Source organism: Notothenia rossii (assembly GCF_949606895.1).
Source record: "Notothenia rossii genome assembly, chromosome: 6".
Taxonomy (NCBI): Eukaryota; Metazoa; Chordata; class Actinopteri; order Perciformes; family Nototheniidae; genus Notothenia; species Notothenia rossii.
In genome coordinates this window covers 11,059,597-11,076,556 of record NC_136909.1, presented here as the reverse complement: position 1 = coordinate 11,076,556, position 16,960 = coordinate 11,059,597, and the positions used below count along the sequence as shown (strand labels likewise).

The 16,960-nt window shown below is 42.7% G+C and overlaps 1 protein-coding gene across 2 annotated transcripts in view; it reads right to left on the bottom strand.

The window, feature by feature from the left end:
• Nucleotides 1–672: 672 nt before the first annotated feature.
• Nucleotides 673–16,960, bottom strand: part of tcf7l1b (transcription factor 7 like 1b) — a 31,626-nt gene continuing 15,338 nt past the window's right edge. Inside the window, exons 4-12 of one of the 2 annotated variants that reach the window (XM_079686677.1) lie at nucleotides 13,723–13,803; nucleotides 6,676–6,811; nucleotides 6,042–6,144; nucleotides 5,234–5,317; nucleotides 2,828–2,965; nucleotides 2,521–2,683; nucleotides 2,319–2,426; nucleotides 2,093–2,144; nucleotides 673–1,547 (exon numbers count right to left, since the gene is read on the bottom strand). In XM_079686677.1, the coding sequence (XP_079542803.1) occupies nucleotides 1,069–1,547; nucleotides 2,093–2,144; nucleotides 2,319–2,426; nucleotides 2,521–2,683; nucleotides 2,828–2,965; nucleotides 5,234–5,317; nucleotides 6,042–6,144; nucleotides 6,676–6,811; nucleotides 13,723–13,803 (1,344 nt within the window). In that variant the 3' untranslated portion in view covers nucleotides 673–1,068. The remainder of the gene's footprint in view (nucleotides 1,548–2,092; nucleotides 2,145–2,318; nucleotides 2,427–2,520; nucleotides 2,684–2,827; nucleotides 2,966–5,233; nucleotides 5,318–6,041; nucleotides 6,145–6,675; nucleotides 6,812–13,722; nucleotides 13,804–16,960) is intronic. The other variant, XM_079686678.1, reaches the window with a different exon arrangement.

Below are 16,960 nucleotides of genomic sequence, written 5' to 3'. Positions count from 1 at the left end.
TTGTGTATTTTTCACTAATTGAATCGCCTAATGAGGTCCCCAGGGCTCCATGCCATTACCTCTGAGTTAATTAAAGCCTAAGCAGTGTGCCAAACGGTGAATAAAGATGCAGTGAAAGTGCAAGAGGGTTCTCTGGGATGGGATGGGGCTGACCTGCTTTTCTGTCATTGTTGTGGGACATTATATTCCAAGAAGGAGCAGATGTCTATTATTTTTTTATTTGTATTTATTTTAGGCTTCACATTTTGTTGCCATGGCTCAGGCACTTATTTTCCAGTGTGGTTAGCCTAATTCTGCTTTATTAAACATTAAACTCACTGCCACCATCAGCAAGGATTTTATGAAGATGTACAACTAAAGCAGAACGCAGAAGACTAAAACATGGCAGGTGTGTTATGGATTTCTATTCAATTAGGCGTGGCTGTAATCAAATTATACTGCTCATTAAATGTACATTTGTAACACCTACAAAACACAGTTATCGACTTGTTATGCACTGTGGTCACTCGTGTGGGAATATTAATCCAAACCACATAACCTTGTTAAATGACAAAAACACGGGCTGATAGAATGTGAAAAGACAAAAAGAGACATTTCATTTAAGAAACAATTTCAAATGTTTATTTAACATGTCAAAGAAGGGGCACACACTCGTGAATTGAAAAGGGGGGGAGGGGGGAGGGAGGGGGGGGGGGGGGGGGGGGCTGCAATTATTGACCAGTACTATGTCTTAAACTCAATACTAACATTAATCAGGTTTTGGCTAAAAAGCAAACATGTTTTTTGTTTCTTTTTTTTGTTTTTATAAAGAAACATTATGTACATTGGTTCTTTTATACAAGAGGTTCATTGGATAAATGCATCAAAAAGAAACCAGTTCTGCAGTAAACTTTACAAAAAATACATTTCATTTTTCATTGAGAGATGTAGAAAAGGAGCCGGTCAAATATTGACCAATAATATTTCTTCCTTTTCATTATTTAGAAAAAAAGCTGTTCTAATAACTATTTTTTTAAAGAAAAGCAATATACAGCACAATAAATGGGGTAAAATGGCCTTTGTGCAGATTTAATTATTGTGTTTGGTAACCAGGGAGAGGGGCTGCGATTGGAACAAGGCATGATGGGAGTGAAGGGCCGCCTGATGGTAAGGGGAAGGAGGGGAAAGCATGGAGTGGTGCAGGGAGGCGAAGGGGATTGGCCGACTCAGGATGGGTGTCGAATGGCTACCATGGATGGAGAGGTGAGAATGGGAAGAGGAGGAGGAGGAAGAGGAGGAGGAGGAAGAGGAGGAGGAGGAGGAAGAAGATCCAGAAGCTTTCCCGGCGAGAGAGTAGTGGTGGTGCATGCGTCCTTCTGGTTTGGTGGTGAGCGATAGCGGCTGGGCCTGCTCGGAGTGAGTGGCAGCGGGGGCCGCGGGGGAGGCGAGGGACGCGGAGGGCGTCGCGGGGGAGTCCAGCATGCTGCTGTGGGACGAGGCCGGGCTGTCACACATCTTCTCCGACGGCAGGTACTGCACGCACTGCTTCTTGCTTCTAATGGAGAAGTCTGAGGGGGGAAACAAAGGAGGAAGAAGCTGAATTATGGATCTGCTGCTGGCTTCAGAATCTGGTTCATGTCCCTCAATGCCGCCCGTGACAGAAGTGATCATCCAAACAGTGACGACGATGGCAGTGGAAGTTGTGAAACATGGCGAATCAACTCCAAAACACATTGCAACAGGGAGAGTGGAACATGATGTTAAAGATATTCAGATGGTATGCATTAGTTATGCAAAAAAAAAAGAAGGAATGTGACACACAAAATGTGCACCCAAAAGTATAAAGCGTTCTTGTTTTGGTTGCACAACAGCAGACATACCTGCCGCTATTAGCACTGAACCTCATAAGCTGCTTGTCGAAGTATAGAGGCAGGGAGAGAAGTTAGTAAGTGTTAGTGAAGAAGGAATCCATGCAGAAAAAGGAAGATAATAAATAATGTAATATCGTAGTATAGTCGCATGTTGCCCTTGCTGTTTCTACAGTTATTAATACTCATTCCAGTCGGTGACGACACAACCCAAATAAAGGCAATCAGGAAGAAAGGCCCCTTACCTTCTGGTTTCGAGTCGGGTTTGTTGTCTCTCTTCCTCTTTTTCCGCTTTCCCTGCACATATGAAACAATGCCGTTAAAAAGCTGTTTTTCATAGTGAAAGTAAACCATCTAAACAACATTGATTATCCAGAGCGTGTAATTAAGTAATATAGACAAATGTGACTTTGGAAAATCACTTCCTTTACTCATTAATTGAATATCTTGTCATGGAAATATGCTACTCACGTAATTGTCTCGTGCTGACCACCCGGGGTAGAGCTGGGAGTGAAGCTGCCTCTCTTTCCTGGCCAGCTCGTAGTATTTGGCTTGCTCCTCTCTTGACAGGGAATGCCACTGTGGACAAAGAAAAAAGACATCAAAGGACTGCTAAACACACACACACACACTGTTATGAACTCACGTGCACATCTGTGTCCGCGCTACTTACCCGTCTTCCGAGGATCTGGTTGATGGCAGCGCTCTCTTTCAGAGTGCACTCGGCCACCACTTTGGCTCTCATCTCCTTCATATACAGCATGAAAGCATTCAGAGGTTTCTTGATATGAGGCCTCTTGTCCTCTTCTTTCTTGGAAGGAACGGGGGATTTCCTGCTAACCAAACGTAAAAAATACATGCCGTTAATAAACTGTAAATGATGCAGATGTGCTGGTCAATTAGAGAAGACAAGGGAGGCTAATGTGCTGTAACGAAAGCTAGTTTTGATGCAGTTAAAAGATTATATTAAGTGTTCTTACGCATGCATCGAGGGACTCATGTCATGGGGCTCCTGTTTGATTCCTGAGGAGACGATGGCCGGATGGGGGATGCCGGTCTGATGGAGGCCGTGTGGAGGCGGAGACACCATGTGAGGCGAGAACCGGCTGGACACCAAGCTGTGAGGGCGACAGGAGGAGACATTTTAACAGTCGAGTTTAACAGCTAACCTCTGTTAACCTGACGGGAAAGGGTAACCCTAACTTGGCACATAACCGCCCTGCTTTACCCTCTGGGGGGAGATTCAACTTCTATGTGCGTCTAGACTAAATTCAAACACACAATGAGTTACATGCTTCCTTTTTGTTCAAATAAAGACTTCTTCAAAAGCCCCATTTATTCAGCGATGGCTGGAGAAATGTGGAGTGTGTAGTAACCATGGTGACTGCATGGCCGTGACACCTGAAACCACTTTCCTCTGACAGCCATTCACACAGAACACCTTAACAAAAGTGTCTTTTATTTCCAATTGTTAATACAATGGAGCATTGTAATGAACAGGGGGGGAATTAAGCTCCATATCCTTCTATCACACATTCTAGGTTCTGCAAGATTGGAAAATTCCTCTGTTTTAATTATTTTAACATGGCACACAGGCTGTCATGAGAAACAAAGCACAGTGTGGCCTTGTACACGCAGTCCGTCAATTTTTACCTCCCGATACTCTCAGTATGGACTAACCCAGGGATAACTTTTACTCAGAGGTTTTTCTAACCGTCAATAACTGTAAAACAACATTTGAGGCGAGGTTGCTCACAGAGAAACATGGTTCAAAGCTTGTTTTGGCTCCTTATTTAATATTTATCTGACTGAATCTAAAATCTGACCTTAGGTAAAAAAAATGTGTGTAAATATATGAAGTCGACTTATATATCAAGAAGTTGTATTTTGCTTTATTTTCCATCTTTTTTGAACTGTTTAATAATTGATGTTGTATAAACAAGGAGGGGCCAAATCATTCCCTAGTTAATAAACCTATACCGACTAAATCTGTAAACATCCACTTAGTCCCTGATGAGCTTCTCCATACGGCTCCCAGTGATGGCATGCAGTCAAGATCCACATTTGAACATAATGCTCCTATTAGCATTAATGTACTGCGGTTTGTTGTTGCCAATATTTGTATTCTTACTGGCTGTTCTTTTACTCCATAATCACAGTTTAAAGGTGATCTCTTCTTGAACAAACAGTGGAAACAGCTTATAGTCCTTCCAGTTATGGCAATAAACCCCTCGGATCTACTGTATCAACAAACTGCTGTATAGATAAAACAGCTTTTAATTACAAATCATGTTAAAAAACATTTGCTTATAGTATTTAAGTGCTATGCTTCAATGTTCATTTACCTTAAAATATATGGAAAATGCATTTTACATTTCATTTTTAGGGCATTCTTAGTGCATTTCTAAATATTTAGTAGGCCTAAACAGCCATTCTTTTGTAAACAGCACAATACTGTTTTAGGCTAAAAGCTTATTATAATTTGGTCTACAGTGAACTAGGTTATATATACAGTTCTGTATTGTATCATTGTGTTTCTAATATTACACAACACGGTAGATACAATTGAAGAGTTGTTATCAGTCAAATTCAATTAATAGGCTTTTTTCTAATTGTTCAGAAAATGTGTTAGTAAAATCAACAGTTATCAATTTGACCCTGACAGACATGAATAAGATATTTCCACCATAGTGCCAAAAATAAAACCTTTTTGATATCATGTTTATGTTAACATTTGATGGATTAGTGCAATATTTTGCAGGTACGAAATATTACGCCTTAAGTGGAGCAAAAAGTCCTATACCGTTTGTTGTGATTGTTGTGAGGAAACGAGCTCAGGACGAGCTACACATCCTATTGATCACAGAGACCCTGCTGAATATTTCATCTCATACTCACGCCGGAAGGCTCACTACAAATCTTCCCAATTTAAAAAAAGGGTCAGAGAGTGTAGTCTGATTGGACACGTAGGTTCAGATCAGCTTTGATTTGTCGTTATCGATTCTCAGCCCTTTCATCTCGGCAGTGTGTGTGTGAGTGTGTGTGTGAGTGTGTGTGTGTGTTTTCAGAACACTGGCCTGACCACAGAAGTTTAGCTCGGAGAGAAAAGACAGGAGGAGGAGTGCTGAATGCCAATAGCGCCTTCACACTGTTTAAGAAGCTGTAGTTGACACCGCTGCCTGTGCGAAAAAGCCTTTTTCAAAACTATATCCCTGCTTAAAAAAAGTCTACAAATTGAAGTATAAAAGTGCACACCAGCCATTTCTTTCACTTAACCTTTGAAATGGCTGCCAGGGTAAATGTGATTACAACATGTCACAGAAGCAGCAGATATTAGATGTCCCCCTTAGGGAGGGTGGGGGTGTTGCCGAACATGATCTGCTCACCTGGACATGGATGCATTCATTGCTAGCGCTGGGTAGGGGTGACGGAATCCCCCCGGAGGGATGGAGTACATGGGCTGGCCCTGCCTGAGAGACAGAGGGAGACAGAGGGAGAGAAAGATAGAGAGTGTGTGAGGTGGTTCAAACTCAGCTGACAGCTAACCCAGCAGCACTAATCCTCTACTCATCAACTCAAAGCTCCTGCTTGTGGAACGGCACCGTTGCAATTGATTACGAGAGCCGTGGCACAACTCATAAATATTCATAAATTCCTGATGTTGAAAAGTATTATTGTTCTGGTGTGATGCGCCTGCACAGACATAACAACTGGACATCCACTTAAACAAAGATTTCAAGAAATGTTTTAAAACTTTTTTTGCTTAACTCCCCACAAGCCACGCAGTGAATTAGCTAACATCAGTACTCTATGCCATAGAGTATTGATGCTATATCTATGCCCATGTATATAGACTCCTGCATTTACTTGTTTCCTTACAACAATCTCTGCAACATTTAGCTTATTGTATTTATTGAATGACATATATATAATTTAATTTATCTGCATTTCTTGCACATTTCTTCTTGCACTATTTTATTGTTTTTTAATTTGTTTGATTGTTTTAGGTCTTAAGTATATTTTGTGGCATTGTTGGAGGAGCCTGGGACTTAAACGTTGCATTGCCATGACTACACTGTAGCTACTGTGCTTATGACAATAAAGACCTTGAATCTTGAATATCTGCTGTGATTTTTAATTAATAAAAAGATAATTTAGCAGAGTGGACGGCTGACAATAATAAAAGTGACTTACTGTGGCATGAGCCAGCCCAGAGGGTGTGCGATGGTCCCCACGGCCCCAGGAGAGAGGGGGTAGTACGGGGAGAGCTCTGACGGGTGAGGTGTCCGAGGAATGCCTGCCAAAAATGGAAGAAAGACACTTTTAAAATGTAGCACATACCTGCTGAGATAACATGACATTCACATAAGGCAAGTATGTATAACAAGATTTAACATCTCTGTAATATTTGCTATCTAAATAAACTTGCCTTGCCTATGATTTCCACTAAACTTTTGATACTCCACACAAGATATTCAGAGTACAGTAGCTATGGTCTAATAGTTGCAACATTTTCAAATGGGAAAAAAAGTCATTTCCAGATGTTTCTATCCCAAAATGTTTCCGTTTTGAAACTTCTTGACCCTGCTGTGTTCATTTAAACACATGAGAATGTCTGCTTACTGGTTTCTGTGGATGTTGCAATATTTAGTGAAAACTGTCACTTATAATATTGATCATAACTGTCACGGATTGAAACCAACTAAAGCATTATGACAAAAATATTTTTTTTACACCCAGCTGTCAAGATCGCTGACCATTTTGTTTAATGTAATATCACTTTTAGATACACAGTGAAGTAAATCAATGCCTATCCTTGAGACCTTACCTGTCTTTGGGTCAAGGATCTCTGGGGAGAGGTGTGAGGGCGGCGTGCCGGGGGAGAAGTGTTCATTGCTGTAGGTGATGAGGGGCGTCAGGGGGTGGACATGGTGGGCGTGCTGCACCACTGGGACTTTATTGGACTGTTGATGGAGAAAGAAAAAACAGACACGTAGAAGTTATTAGCAAGAAGTAACCAATGTTCAAGTGTCTAACCCAAAACATTCAAATAAAAGCTTCTCTTCTTGTGGCTGTAACAAGCATTCAACTATCCTAAGGTGTGAACCACACATTATTTCTGTTGCCCATTGTTGGAAGGAAGTGCACGGTTAAAATAGGCCATCATGTGTTAATGCCGTCTACGGTAAACATCACATCAGTCTGAGCGTGTGACCGGCCCTGTGATGCAATCTGGACCAGCACCAAGGAACACTAAAAAGCCCTGCAGACGCATGCCAAGACCATTACGGTTGTTTAGCCGAGGAGAGAACTGTTTGTTCAGTCCAACAAGAACAACAACGGTGCTACTGGGTCCAAAAGTCAAAACAGCGAGCCACAAACAAAAACAATCAGTGTGAGGCAAACTGAATGCCCATAAACAAGTGGGGACATACTCTCTGTCTGACAGATGATGGAAAGAAGCAGACGCCCATGGGTGGGTATAAGAAAAACATTTGAAGTTCTGTAAGATAACTAGCGAAACACAGAAGGCTTTTCACATGCAGTGTGGAGATATTTCAGCAACACTCTCAGAGATGGGAGCGAAAACAGCTACGACGAGTCTGATGAAGACAATAATAATAACCAGCGTCTCTACTTTCATTAGGCAGCGCGCAGCACCGCAGTCATTTCCCCTGGCTGCCTGGCTGAATAGAGCACTTGTTGGCTCAACTTGTCACATGGGAGGGTCAAGGGGTGGAGGGGGGAAAGGGGGGAGAAAGGAGTCTTGTTCCTCCAGGCTAACCTTTCTTCAATATCCCTCCCCACCCCCCTCTCAACCTCTCCAACGTGGTCTGCTGGGGAACAAGGTTTGCATTGAGACTTCTGTACACTCTCTTGCTTCACGATGCTTAGAATTGTTCCAAATCTTTGCTTTTTTTACGGCCACTTTTTTCTAAGTACGGTCCAACCTTTTCCTCCTTTTAAACCTTAAGCAAATTGGTTTCTCCTATGTGTAAAGCAGGCTTTGATTCTGGTAATGCCAGACGGGGGGAGAAAAATATTTACCGGTGTTAAACATGTCTATATCAAGATCAAATTGCTTCTTTTTTTTTGGTTCTTCCAGACTTAAGATCACACAAGGTGAATGCATACGATGATGCGCAGTGAACACAATTGCATAAACACAGTAAAAAGCTTTGATGAAGCTTCATGGCAGAAGTAGCGTTGACCTGCTGGGTTGAAATCCCAAGTCCCACATGTCATGTATATTTGAGTTGTGCTTTGTTGTTCTACTTAATGTACAATACGCCTGCATTTTCCCTATATTGTGAGGGCTGTTTGAGACCTCTAGACCTGGGTGCCAACACATTTTGGGAAGCACTTCAGTGAGAATTTGAAATGATGCATATTAATTATTCATATCCTGGAATACACCAATCGTGTGCTCTACACATCATTTCTAAGTTTGAAGGCACTAGTTTCAACTCCAGGCTGTCTTTCTGTTAAGCACGGCCGACAAAAATGTGGAGAAAAATGAAGTATGCAGGTTGCACATATGCAAAACTATTCCAACCCGTATACTACCTGCCAGACTGTCTCTCCAAGGAATAAAGATGGCTACTTCATCAAGCAAATTCCTCTTTTTATATAGGAACATTTGTAAATCAAATCAGTTTTTAAACTGTATTACTTTATCACGTTCTCCAGAGCCCTGAGATGTGTTTTTTAGAAATTGAAAAACTACACTAGTTGTGCAAACATAAATTAAACTAAACACTTAAATATCAATGCCTTCTTTCACTTGCTCTATGTGTAGAGGTTATATTCCTCTAGACCATAAGAGCTTCATAAGTCTGGTTTCATGATCCACGAGCAAAGTGTAATAGGGAAACCACAAGGAACCTGAGCCATGTTTTAAATATAAACAACATCTACGTGATAGGACAGATAAAGGGCAACCTGGAACCAGATGGTATCTACATCAACAGACAGAAATCATGCTCTTTACATAGACATGCTTGTTACAAACAGGCCTGCAGTGGAGCATACCTCTCAGATAGCAAGTAAAAACACCCCAGACTAGTCTAGGAGCAGATTGGAAATAGTAACAGGGCGGTTTAAAAGGAAAAGAAAACAGCGTAAAGTTGCTGAGAGAAAAGATGTCTGTCTCTTAAGAGGGTTTGAGACTAAAAAGACCGAGGTGGCAGTACCTCGCCTGGTTGTCCAACTTGGAACGGCGCTAAGAAAAGCACAGTCCTTGGTCAATGTGGGTGGAGGGGTGGATTTCATTCAAGCAAACATGTTTTTGGATCCTGCACATCTGAATTGAATTACTAGGCAAACAGCCGATGGGGAAGAGAGCTTAGAACAAACTGAATAACCCCGCAGCTTTGTGTGTCTTTATGCTCGGTGATTCTGGGTGGGAGGCTCAGAGGCCTTTCAAAACTCCAGGAAAGACAGGGTGAAAAGAATGCCTGGCATGCTGAGAAATCCAAGCCTTGTTTGTCAACGCCAACAGGAAGCGGACGTGAGAGGGGACTGACCGTGTCGTATGTCTTTAAAAATCAACCACTCCAAAACTATGCCATTCATCACAGACAACGTGTGCTTTGCGTCTGGTCGTCGCCTCTGAAAGGGTCAATGGGATTTATATTCTTGCTTAAAATAATAGAGGGCAGGGCGGCGTCATGTTACTGCAGGGAATATCCCCAGAGGTAATTAAATAAATTCAGAAGGCTCTTAAAATCAGCACAGACATAATGGTCATAAACATGGACTGGGATAAATATTTGTTAACTGACATACAGTACATCCATTTTATCCTCTGGTATATCTGCCACTAATCGCCGGCATCTTGTGAAATGTAATGAATTCACTCTGCGATGCTAAATCTCTCCGCTTTAGAGTTTGACTAGAAATCAAAGCACCGGTTCCTTATTCCATTTCTGAAGAGGATCTCGTCTCTGCAGTGGCCCAGCAGGCTGCAGACCTCAGATCAGTATTCAGTGCAGTCCTCCCAAAGCCTTTGATTTCATGATGGATCCCGGTTGTTCACTGCCTAATGCAAAACGAGAGACTCTCACCGGACTCCCAGTCAAAGGTCTGTTGAAGGAATATGGGTCGAAAAGCAAGTGTATGTATCTCTTTGAGGGAGAAAACCCCCGTCACATTCCCAATTAATATCTCTACTTAAAGTGTCACATCGCCCTGAGAGTGTTGGATTGCCGCAGACACATGCAGCAAGACAAAAGGCATCTCAGGAATGCTGTTGCTCGAGACCTTACCACTTCAATTCACTTAAACTATTCGTGGAGTAACTAGCTGAAAGGACGTGTCCCTCGATACCTTGATTATGCTAGAAGCTAATACCATATTGAGGCAGAGAGGGATTCTTGTGTCTCTGTCAAGTGAAGATTAGCCCAAATGTGATGCCAGATAACCCTGGTCAGTTCCACCTCATTACAGAGTCACAGCTCCTCCTAACTCAGAATAACAGTACAAGTCAGTGTACTCTGTAATGACACAGAGAATAGGTATTATGGACAAATGACTGCAAGTGACTGGATAACCTCAATGAGAGCAGCATGCAGCCTTGACATCATTATTAGCAGAGTGTTAATGACTCTGAACTGGTGCGTGGTGGAGTATGAGTCACACATGATTCAGACAGCAGCACCTCCTCCTGCTTCCCCTCCTTTTCCTATTATCTCCTTTCCTTTCCTCTCCTCTTCTTCCCTTTCCTCTTCCTCTCCTCTCCTCGGTCACTACTGATGGGCTGACATGTTACCCATACTGCATCACCTGGCCCTGCAGCGCCTTTGATGTATTATTCATGATGAGGCAGCCCTCTGAACACAGGGGTCTATATGGGGGTTTTGGGGTGCTCATGTGTGCATGCGTGTGTGTGTGTATGTATGATGGGTGTGGTGCGTTCATAGAAAAAGCTTGTTCCCTACTTCTCAGTCCTCCCACCCCACCACCACCACCCCTATTACTACCAACAGCAATACCAACTGAATGCTAAACAAACCTGTCTGTTGAATAATTGAGGCTCTCAGGCCAGAGCAGGCTCTGATTAGCATACAGGCCTTATGGACCCAATCTGCAGTGACAGGATGCTCTTTCCCTGGACTTTGGGATCCAACCAACGCTCCGATTTCTATTAAACATCTTGTTATCTCGTTCCAACTTGCCAGAATTTGAAGAAAGCGATCCCCATTCACCGAAAACAATGACATTGATCACTGTGAAGACATGTAGGAGTGATGTGACTCAAAAGTCTAAATATCAATATTGTGTTCATGCGTAGGCTTGCCGGTGGATTATTTGTTAATCTGCAGAGGCTCTTGACTGAACATGCCTCTCCACTAACACACTGTAGCCTTATCAGTACACCAACATTATGCATATTTGACACGCATATAAGATGTGCTTACAAGCAGATTTGGACAGATACTCCAAACCGTGCCAGTCCGTCAAAAAAGCAAAACAACAATGTCAGATTCAACACATGCTTGCCGAATGACTGCAGGAGCACAGGTCTGCTTCAGGAGTCCCTGCTGGTGTCTCTTCTCTCTGGCTCCTCTTGGCCCTGGGCAGTAATCCCTGGCCCCCCGCGAGTGCCCATCCGCTCCCCCTGCTCTCATTAGTGCAGTGTTGGGGCCTGGGGAGCCTGCAGGCCTGGGGAGCCAGCCTGCTGCTCCCCTCCCACTCTGCCTCCCTCTCTCCCCCGCTGGAGTAATGAGCACATAATCAGCCTGGCTCCCTGTCAGCAGCAGCGCAGCAGAGGGGCAATGGGCTCCTGGCCCAGAGTGGGGGGCACGGCCACAGCGGGGCGGTTCTCTCTCTGTGCTCTGCGCCCAGAGTACAGCGCGCCCGGTGTTACAGATTCCCACTAATCAAGTGACCCTGGAGTCTCAGGTCAGCAGATCAAGCGACTTCCTCTTTTAGTTCACACACTGGAAGTCGTTACACTTTCAGTGAACTTCCCCACCTTTTATACCCCTTTCAAAATGTCTTATGATTTCTAATACAATAAGGCTATTGATTATTCTTTTTCTGCCAATTGAAGTGTTTCATCTGAGTTGGTTAAACTTTCAATACGTTTCCCAACCTTTTATACTCCTTTAAAATTAAAGTCTTCTGCATTTTAAGTCAATACTACTATTGTATAATCTTTTTCTGCCAATGTAAGTGTTTCATTACTTTCATATAAGATGATTGCCCTCGAACGGCCTAGTTATGAGACCTGTGTTATTCAATTGCACTCAATACTCAAAACAAACAGCATTAAAGTAATGACTTAAAACTAAAATACAAAGCAACTTATAAGCATGTAATGTAGACGTTTTTTTTGCAGTTATATAAAAGCATTTACATAACATTTAATTACAAAGGGTAGATGAACAAACATACCAAGCTTAAGGGAAGTACATATTTAAGCACACTAAAGTGAAGGCTACTTATTATTCTGAAAATGTGAGTAAGATTTCTGCCAGAACACAGTTGGATCCCTCACATTTCTTCTACAATGTTTCTCTCTGTATAGGCTCTTCTGGTTTAATGACGTTCGAAGAGATGAAGGCCAAACAGAATAAGAAAGAGGAAAGAAAAGCACAAACACTGAGCCACATGAAAAGTATCAGGAACCACCGAAGGACAGAACAGAAACATCCAAGCAGGGAACTCCACCTCTGTCGATCTGCTTTCATTTCCTTTTTTTTCCAACTGCTTTTATCTTACTTATTGTTATGACTTTTTCTCTTGTGTTTCTACTTTGTAGATTCAAAGATTTCATTATGATACACATTGTCTTAACTAACTAGAATGAGTGTGCTGCAACAAAACACACCGTTTATTTTCCCACAGAAGAAGCCAAAGGGTCACAGAGAGGTTAGTATTTATTCTAATAAAATATATTTAATTGGTTTCTATTGAGACTCAAGTTAGTCCTGGATTCCCATGAGCAAACTCTGTTCCTTTCACAACAATTTACCATTGACTGCGCTCAATGAGGACTTTGTCATGTGCATCGCTGCGATTATGGGATCCAGCGAATCAACCACAAACTCAGCAAGCGCGTCTAGCCGGGATATGTCAGGTCAGGAGGCTGAGTCACAACGGCTGTATTTGCTGAAGCTGTGTGACAGCGTCTTCTTGCTCCATGCTCGGATTAACATGACTTCCCGAACCAGAAAAACGCCCTGATACAATCAAGCAGGTGAGATGCCAGATAGATGTCCATGTTATCTAATGTTTTCAATCCCAAACACACATCCCTCAGCGAAGCCACAAACCAAACAGGTCTGCTGAGGCCCCGCATTGTCGAACCCGGGTGAGACACCATGATGACTAGTTCACACCTGAGTGGGAAAGATCAAGAATGGCAAGGAGGTTCGAACTTGAGAGATTTATTGCGGAGACTGAGTTATTGTGGTAAAGACAGACAGGCTGATCAGCAGTTTGCCTGCGGGTACTGTAGGGGCTTTCTTTAGGGGGGGGGGGGCACTGTACATGGATGTATGGGAACCAGTAGATTTACATAACTTAATTATTGGGAATAACCACATTATGGTTATAGATTGATTAAAGCATTTATATGGCTGGCAGTAAACTAGTTCCACACATAAGTTGTTATGATTAGATTAAAGTCCTGAAGCCCGGAGGAAACAAATTGTTAGTGCCACAAAACAAGGCAGAGGACTTGTTGGGAAACTGGTGTTCACACTGTCGTTCGGTGTGTGAATTTGTGAAATTGAAATTTCTCTTTTAACCAGCCATGTTTCTCATTTGTCAAATACATGTTTTCGCAATTTCAAAACAATCATTTTTTGACTCGATTAAGTCATAATCAAAGTTTAATTTAGTTTTTAATGGAAGTGTAACTACTTACAAGATGCCCTGGTGTTGGAGAACGGGAATCTTTTAGTCCTGAGCCAGGGACGTCCAAAATAGGCCATTTCATCTGCAGGTACTGTGGGCGAGAGGAATAAAGAAGAATTAGGCAACAGAAACTTGGCACACTGCAGGTTAAAACAGTCACTAAAATATGAAATACAGAAGATTAAACCAAATGCATTAAAATACACTTGATAAAGAGACCAAGTGAGCAAAATCTAAGGCTCTGTTTTGCACAAAAACAAGAACTCTAATATTTACTGTTACTAGACTGTAGGGAATGAAGCATGCAAAAGTGGGATGAATGATGTGAGATATCCCTCAGACACCTGTAGCAGACCCACATGGTGTCTGGAGTCAGACAGGGAGTTCTGGCACGGGGGAGAGCAGGGAGAGCGATGTGAACACAACGGACTGGTGGAGGACTGTGAAATTGCCGTTTGTCAAGGAAAAACAAGAGGCCAGCTGTGGGCGCCCGTCGCTGAGCGGGTGGGAACAGACAGCTGGAAAGAAGCCCCGTTTACAGAGCAGCAAAGAGGTTGAGCTGCGGACTCGGAGCTAACTCCATTGGTTTGGCCTTTTGACCCCAGACATAGTCCCGCCCTCATTATCTTTCACACATGTATCAAAGTTATCATAAAGGGTCTGTGTGTCTTTGCTCTCCCTCGTTTAATCTCACATGTCTTAAAGATTTCCTGCACCATTTAACCGCTGCCCGTCCCTTCGCCGCTCTGCCACAGAATGCTGTGTGTACTCAGAGAGGTTTGTGTGATTTACGGCTTCATGCAACAAGCTGAACATTTTTTTTGTCCTCCAGCTATGGAGATAGCATGAAGCCAGAGCTCCAAAAGCACGGGTCAAACATCTGGTTTATGGATCAGTTTAAATACCGGACGCAGAGGCTTGTCATGCATGTGGATTTTTCTCTCCGGTACAATTTCAGATTAATTATAATGGTTTTATAGGACAGGTTATGTTTTGCTCATCCAGGCCCATGTTGTGTGAGACATAAATGAATCATAGTTCATTAATTGGGATGGCTAATAGCATATAATGGTTTATAAACTCTATCATTAAGCGGTGGTTTCACAATAGCCCCATGCAGCTGTTATTCATTTACAATGTATACTGTTATTTTTATTTACATAGCGTCGCGCTCATGAATTCCTATGCACAAACAGTTGTACGTCCGCCCATAGCAAACATCTGACAAATGGATAAGACAAGAAATAGTGTCTGACACTTTCAATATATGCAAAGCTTTGTCCCCGTGCTGCAGGATGAATGATGACAAACAAGCAAACTGGAGGAATCATGCATTCAGGTTCTGATTTTAAAACTTCATTCATCACTCAGGGTTTGTAAGGAGGAAGGAAGCTTGGATGGCTGTGGGTTAAAAATGGAAAAGACATTATAGCAGGAGGGGGAAAGGGAGAGGAGGGGAAAAAAAACATTTTCAGGAATGAGTTTGTCGGAGCAGGCAGAGGGTATTGTTTCCTGACAGCTGGGGTCCAACAGAGCACCGAGGCAGGGGGAAGGGGACCCTCTTTCCCTTCCAAAAGGAGGGAAATTCTTGGAGTTGACATCAGCTCTCTTCATTTTCACTATACTGCTCAGGGCTGAATCGTAGGTTCCAACTAATGGGCCCAAGCCCATACAACTGTCAGGAGGCAGTTGCTTTTAGAGGCTGCTAGCTCCCTATTGAAACTTTACTCTGCTGTGTGCATGGCGCCTAATGAATGCTGCTCTCTGGAGAGAAAATCCAAAACAATGCAGTTTTCTCTGTCTAATCTATGTCAATCATGAGTCCTTCCACAAATGAAACGAGCGCTATTGTGAGCGTTTGGTCTTGCCCAGCCGTGCCCACCCCGGCTCTCCCACCCAATCCATCCCTTATTTGACAGCTTCTGCCAGGACTGAGGAACATGCCCCCAGGCACTTTTTTTTCCGAGCGCCTACTTTTCTTTTAATTGCCAGCGTGCCCCTATGGAGCAACTGTTCACACAGTCCCTGAAACATCCAGTCAGGTAATGCCAGTCGCACACTGTCACATTAGCTCCAGTCCAGACTACAGCAGCACTCACTAACACATGAGAGGCAGAGAGGAAAAGGAGAGAGGGAGGAGGGAGGGTGTTTGAGTTGTTTCAGGAAACAAAAGGCGAGGAATTGTGGGTCGTGCTGCTCAGCAAAAACTTTCTCAGTGTTTTAGTGAGAAAAAAAGGACACAAGGGAAGTGTAAGAAAAAAGTTAGGACAGCTGAATGAGAGACAGCACTAAAAATGAATGTTTAAAAATAGTTATGGCATGTCTTAAGTGGTACTTAATGTTTGAAAAAGTTAATATCAATGTTACTGCAGGATATTTAGTGACTCTTTACACATGCCCTTATTTTTACTAGAAACAAATACAGACATATGGTCGGGGCCCATAGCAATGCCTGTTTCAGCATGGGACCTGGAAGCCTGGTAAATCGACTCGGACAGACTACTGAAGGAAATGTGTATCTAAAGAGAAGTTTAGCTGATCCATTTTCATAACTCTCTAATTGTCTTCCAGCCTTCCCTGTTGCCTCCAACACTCAGAATAGACTTCAGTAGAATGTGCTACTTTTACAGGACCCAGATGCGACAAAGGTGGCAGTGATGCCACTGAAATGTTCCAAAAAGCTACAGTGGAGCCCTTTGGTTTTCTGAACAGAGAGAACGCAACATATGCTCAGGGGCATGTGGCCTGCCAGAGCTGGGTTCTAATTGTTACATCGCTCTCACAGAGCGAAGGAAAACACAGCCAAGAGTCTTTGTCTTCTCTGAAGTGTGTGGTGCCATACTGCAGGCCAACATCAGAGCACGGAGAAGAGACAGATGTCTGGACATTTGCTGTCAAACTAAGTCACACACTTTGCCAAAGACCGTGAAAAAAAATCCCCAACTTTTCTAGCTACTGTCTGGCGACTTCAGGGCGCATTGAGAAGTCGTAGTGACGGTCAAAAAGTAAAGTACAAAATAATATAAATGAGGACAAAATGTGAAAAACTACACAAAAAACATTTATTAAGTGCAAAAACTGCTGATTATATGTGGAATAACTTACTATCTAAAACAGATTATATGTTATTGTGTCTTATGCTGAATTGCATTAACTCAACAATGCAAGAGCAAACAATCAGAGCAAGTCAAACAACAAACAAAAGAGTAAATATGTATAAAGTGGCAGCTCAGACGCTTGTGAAATGG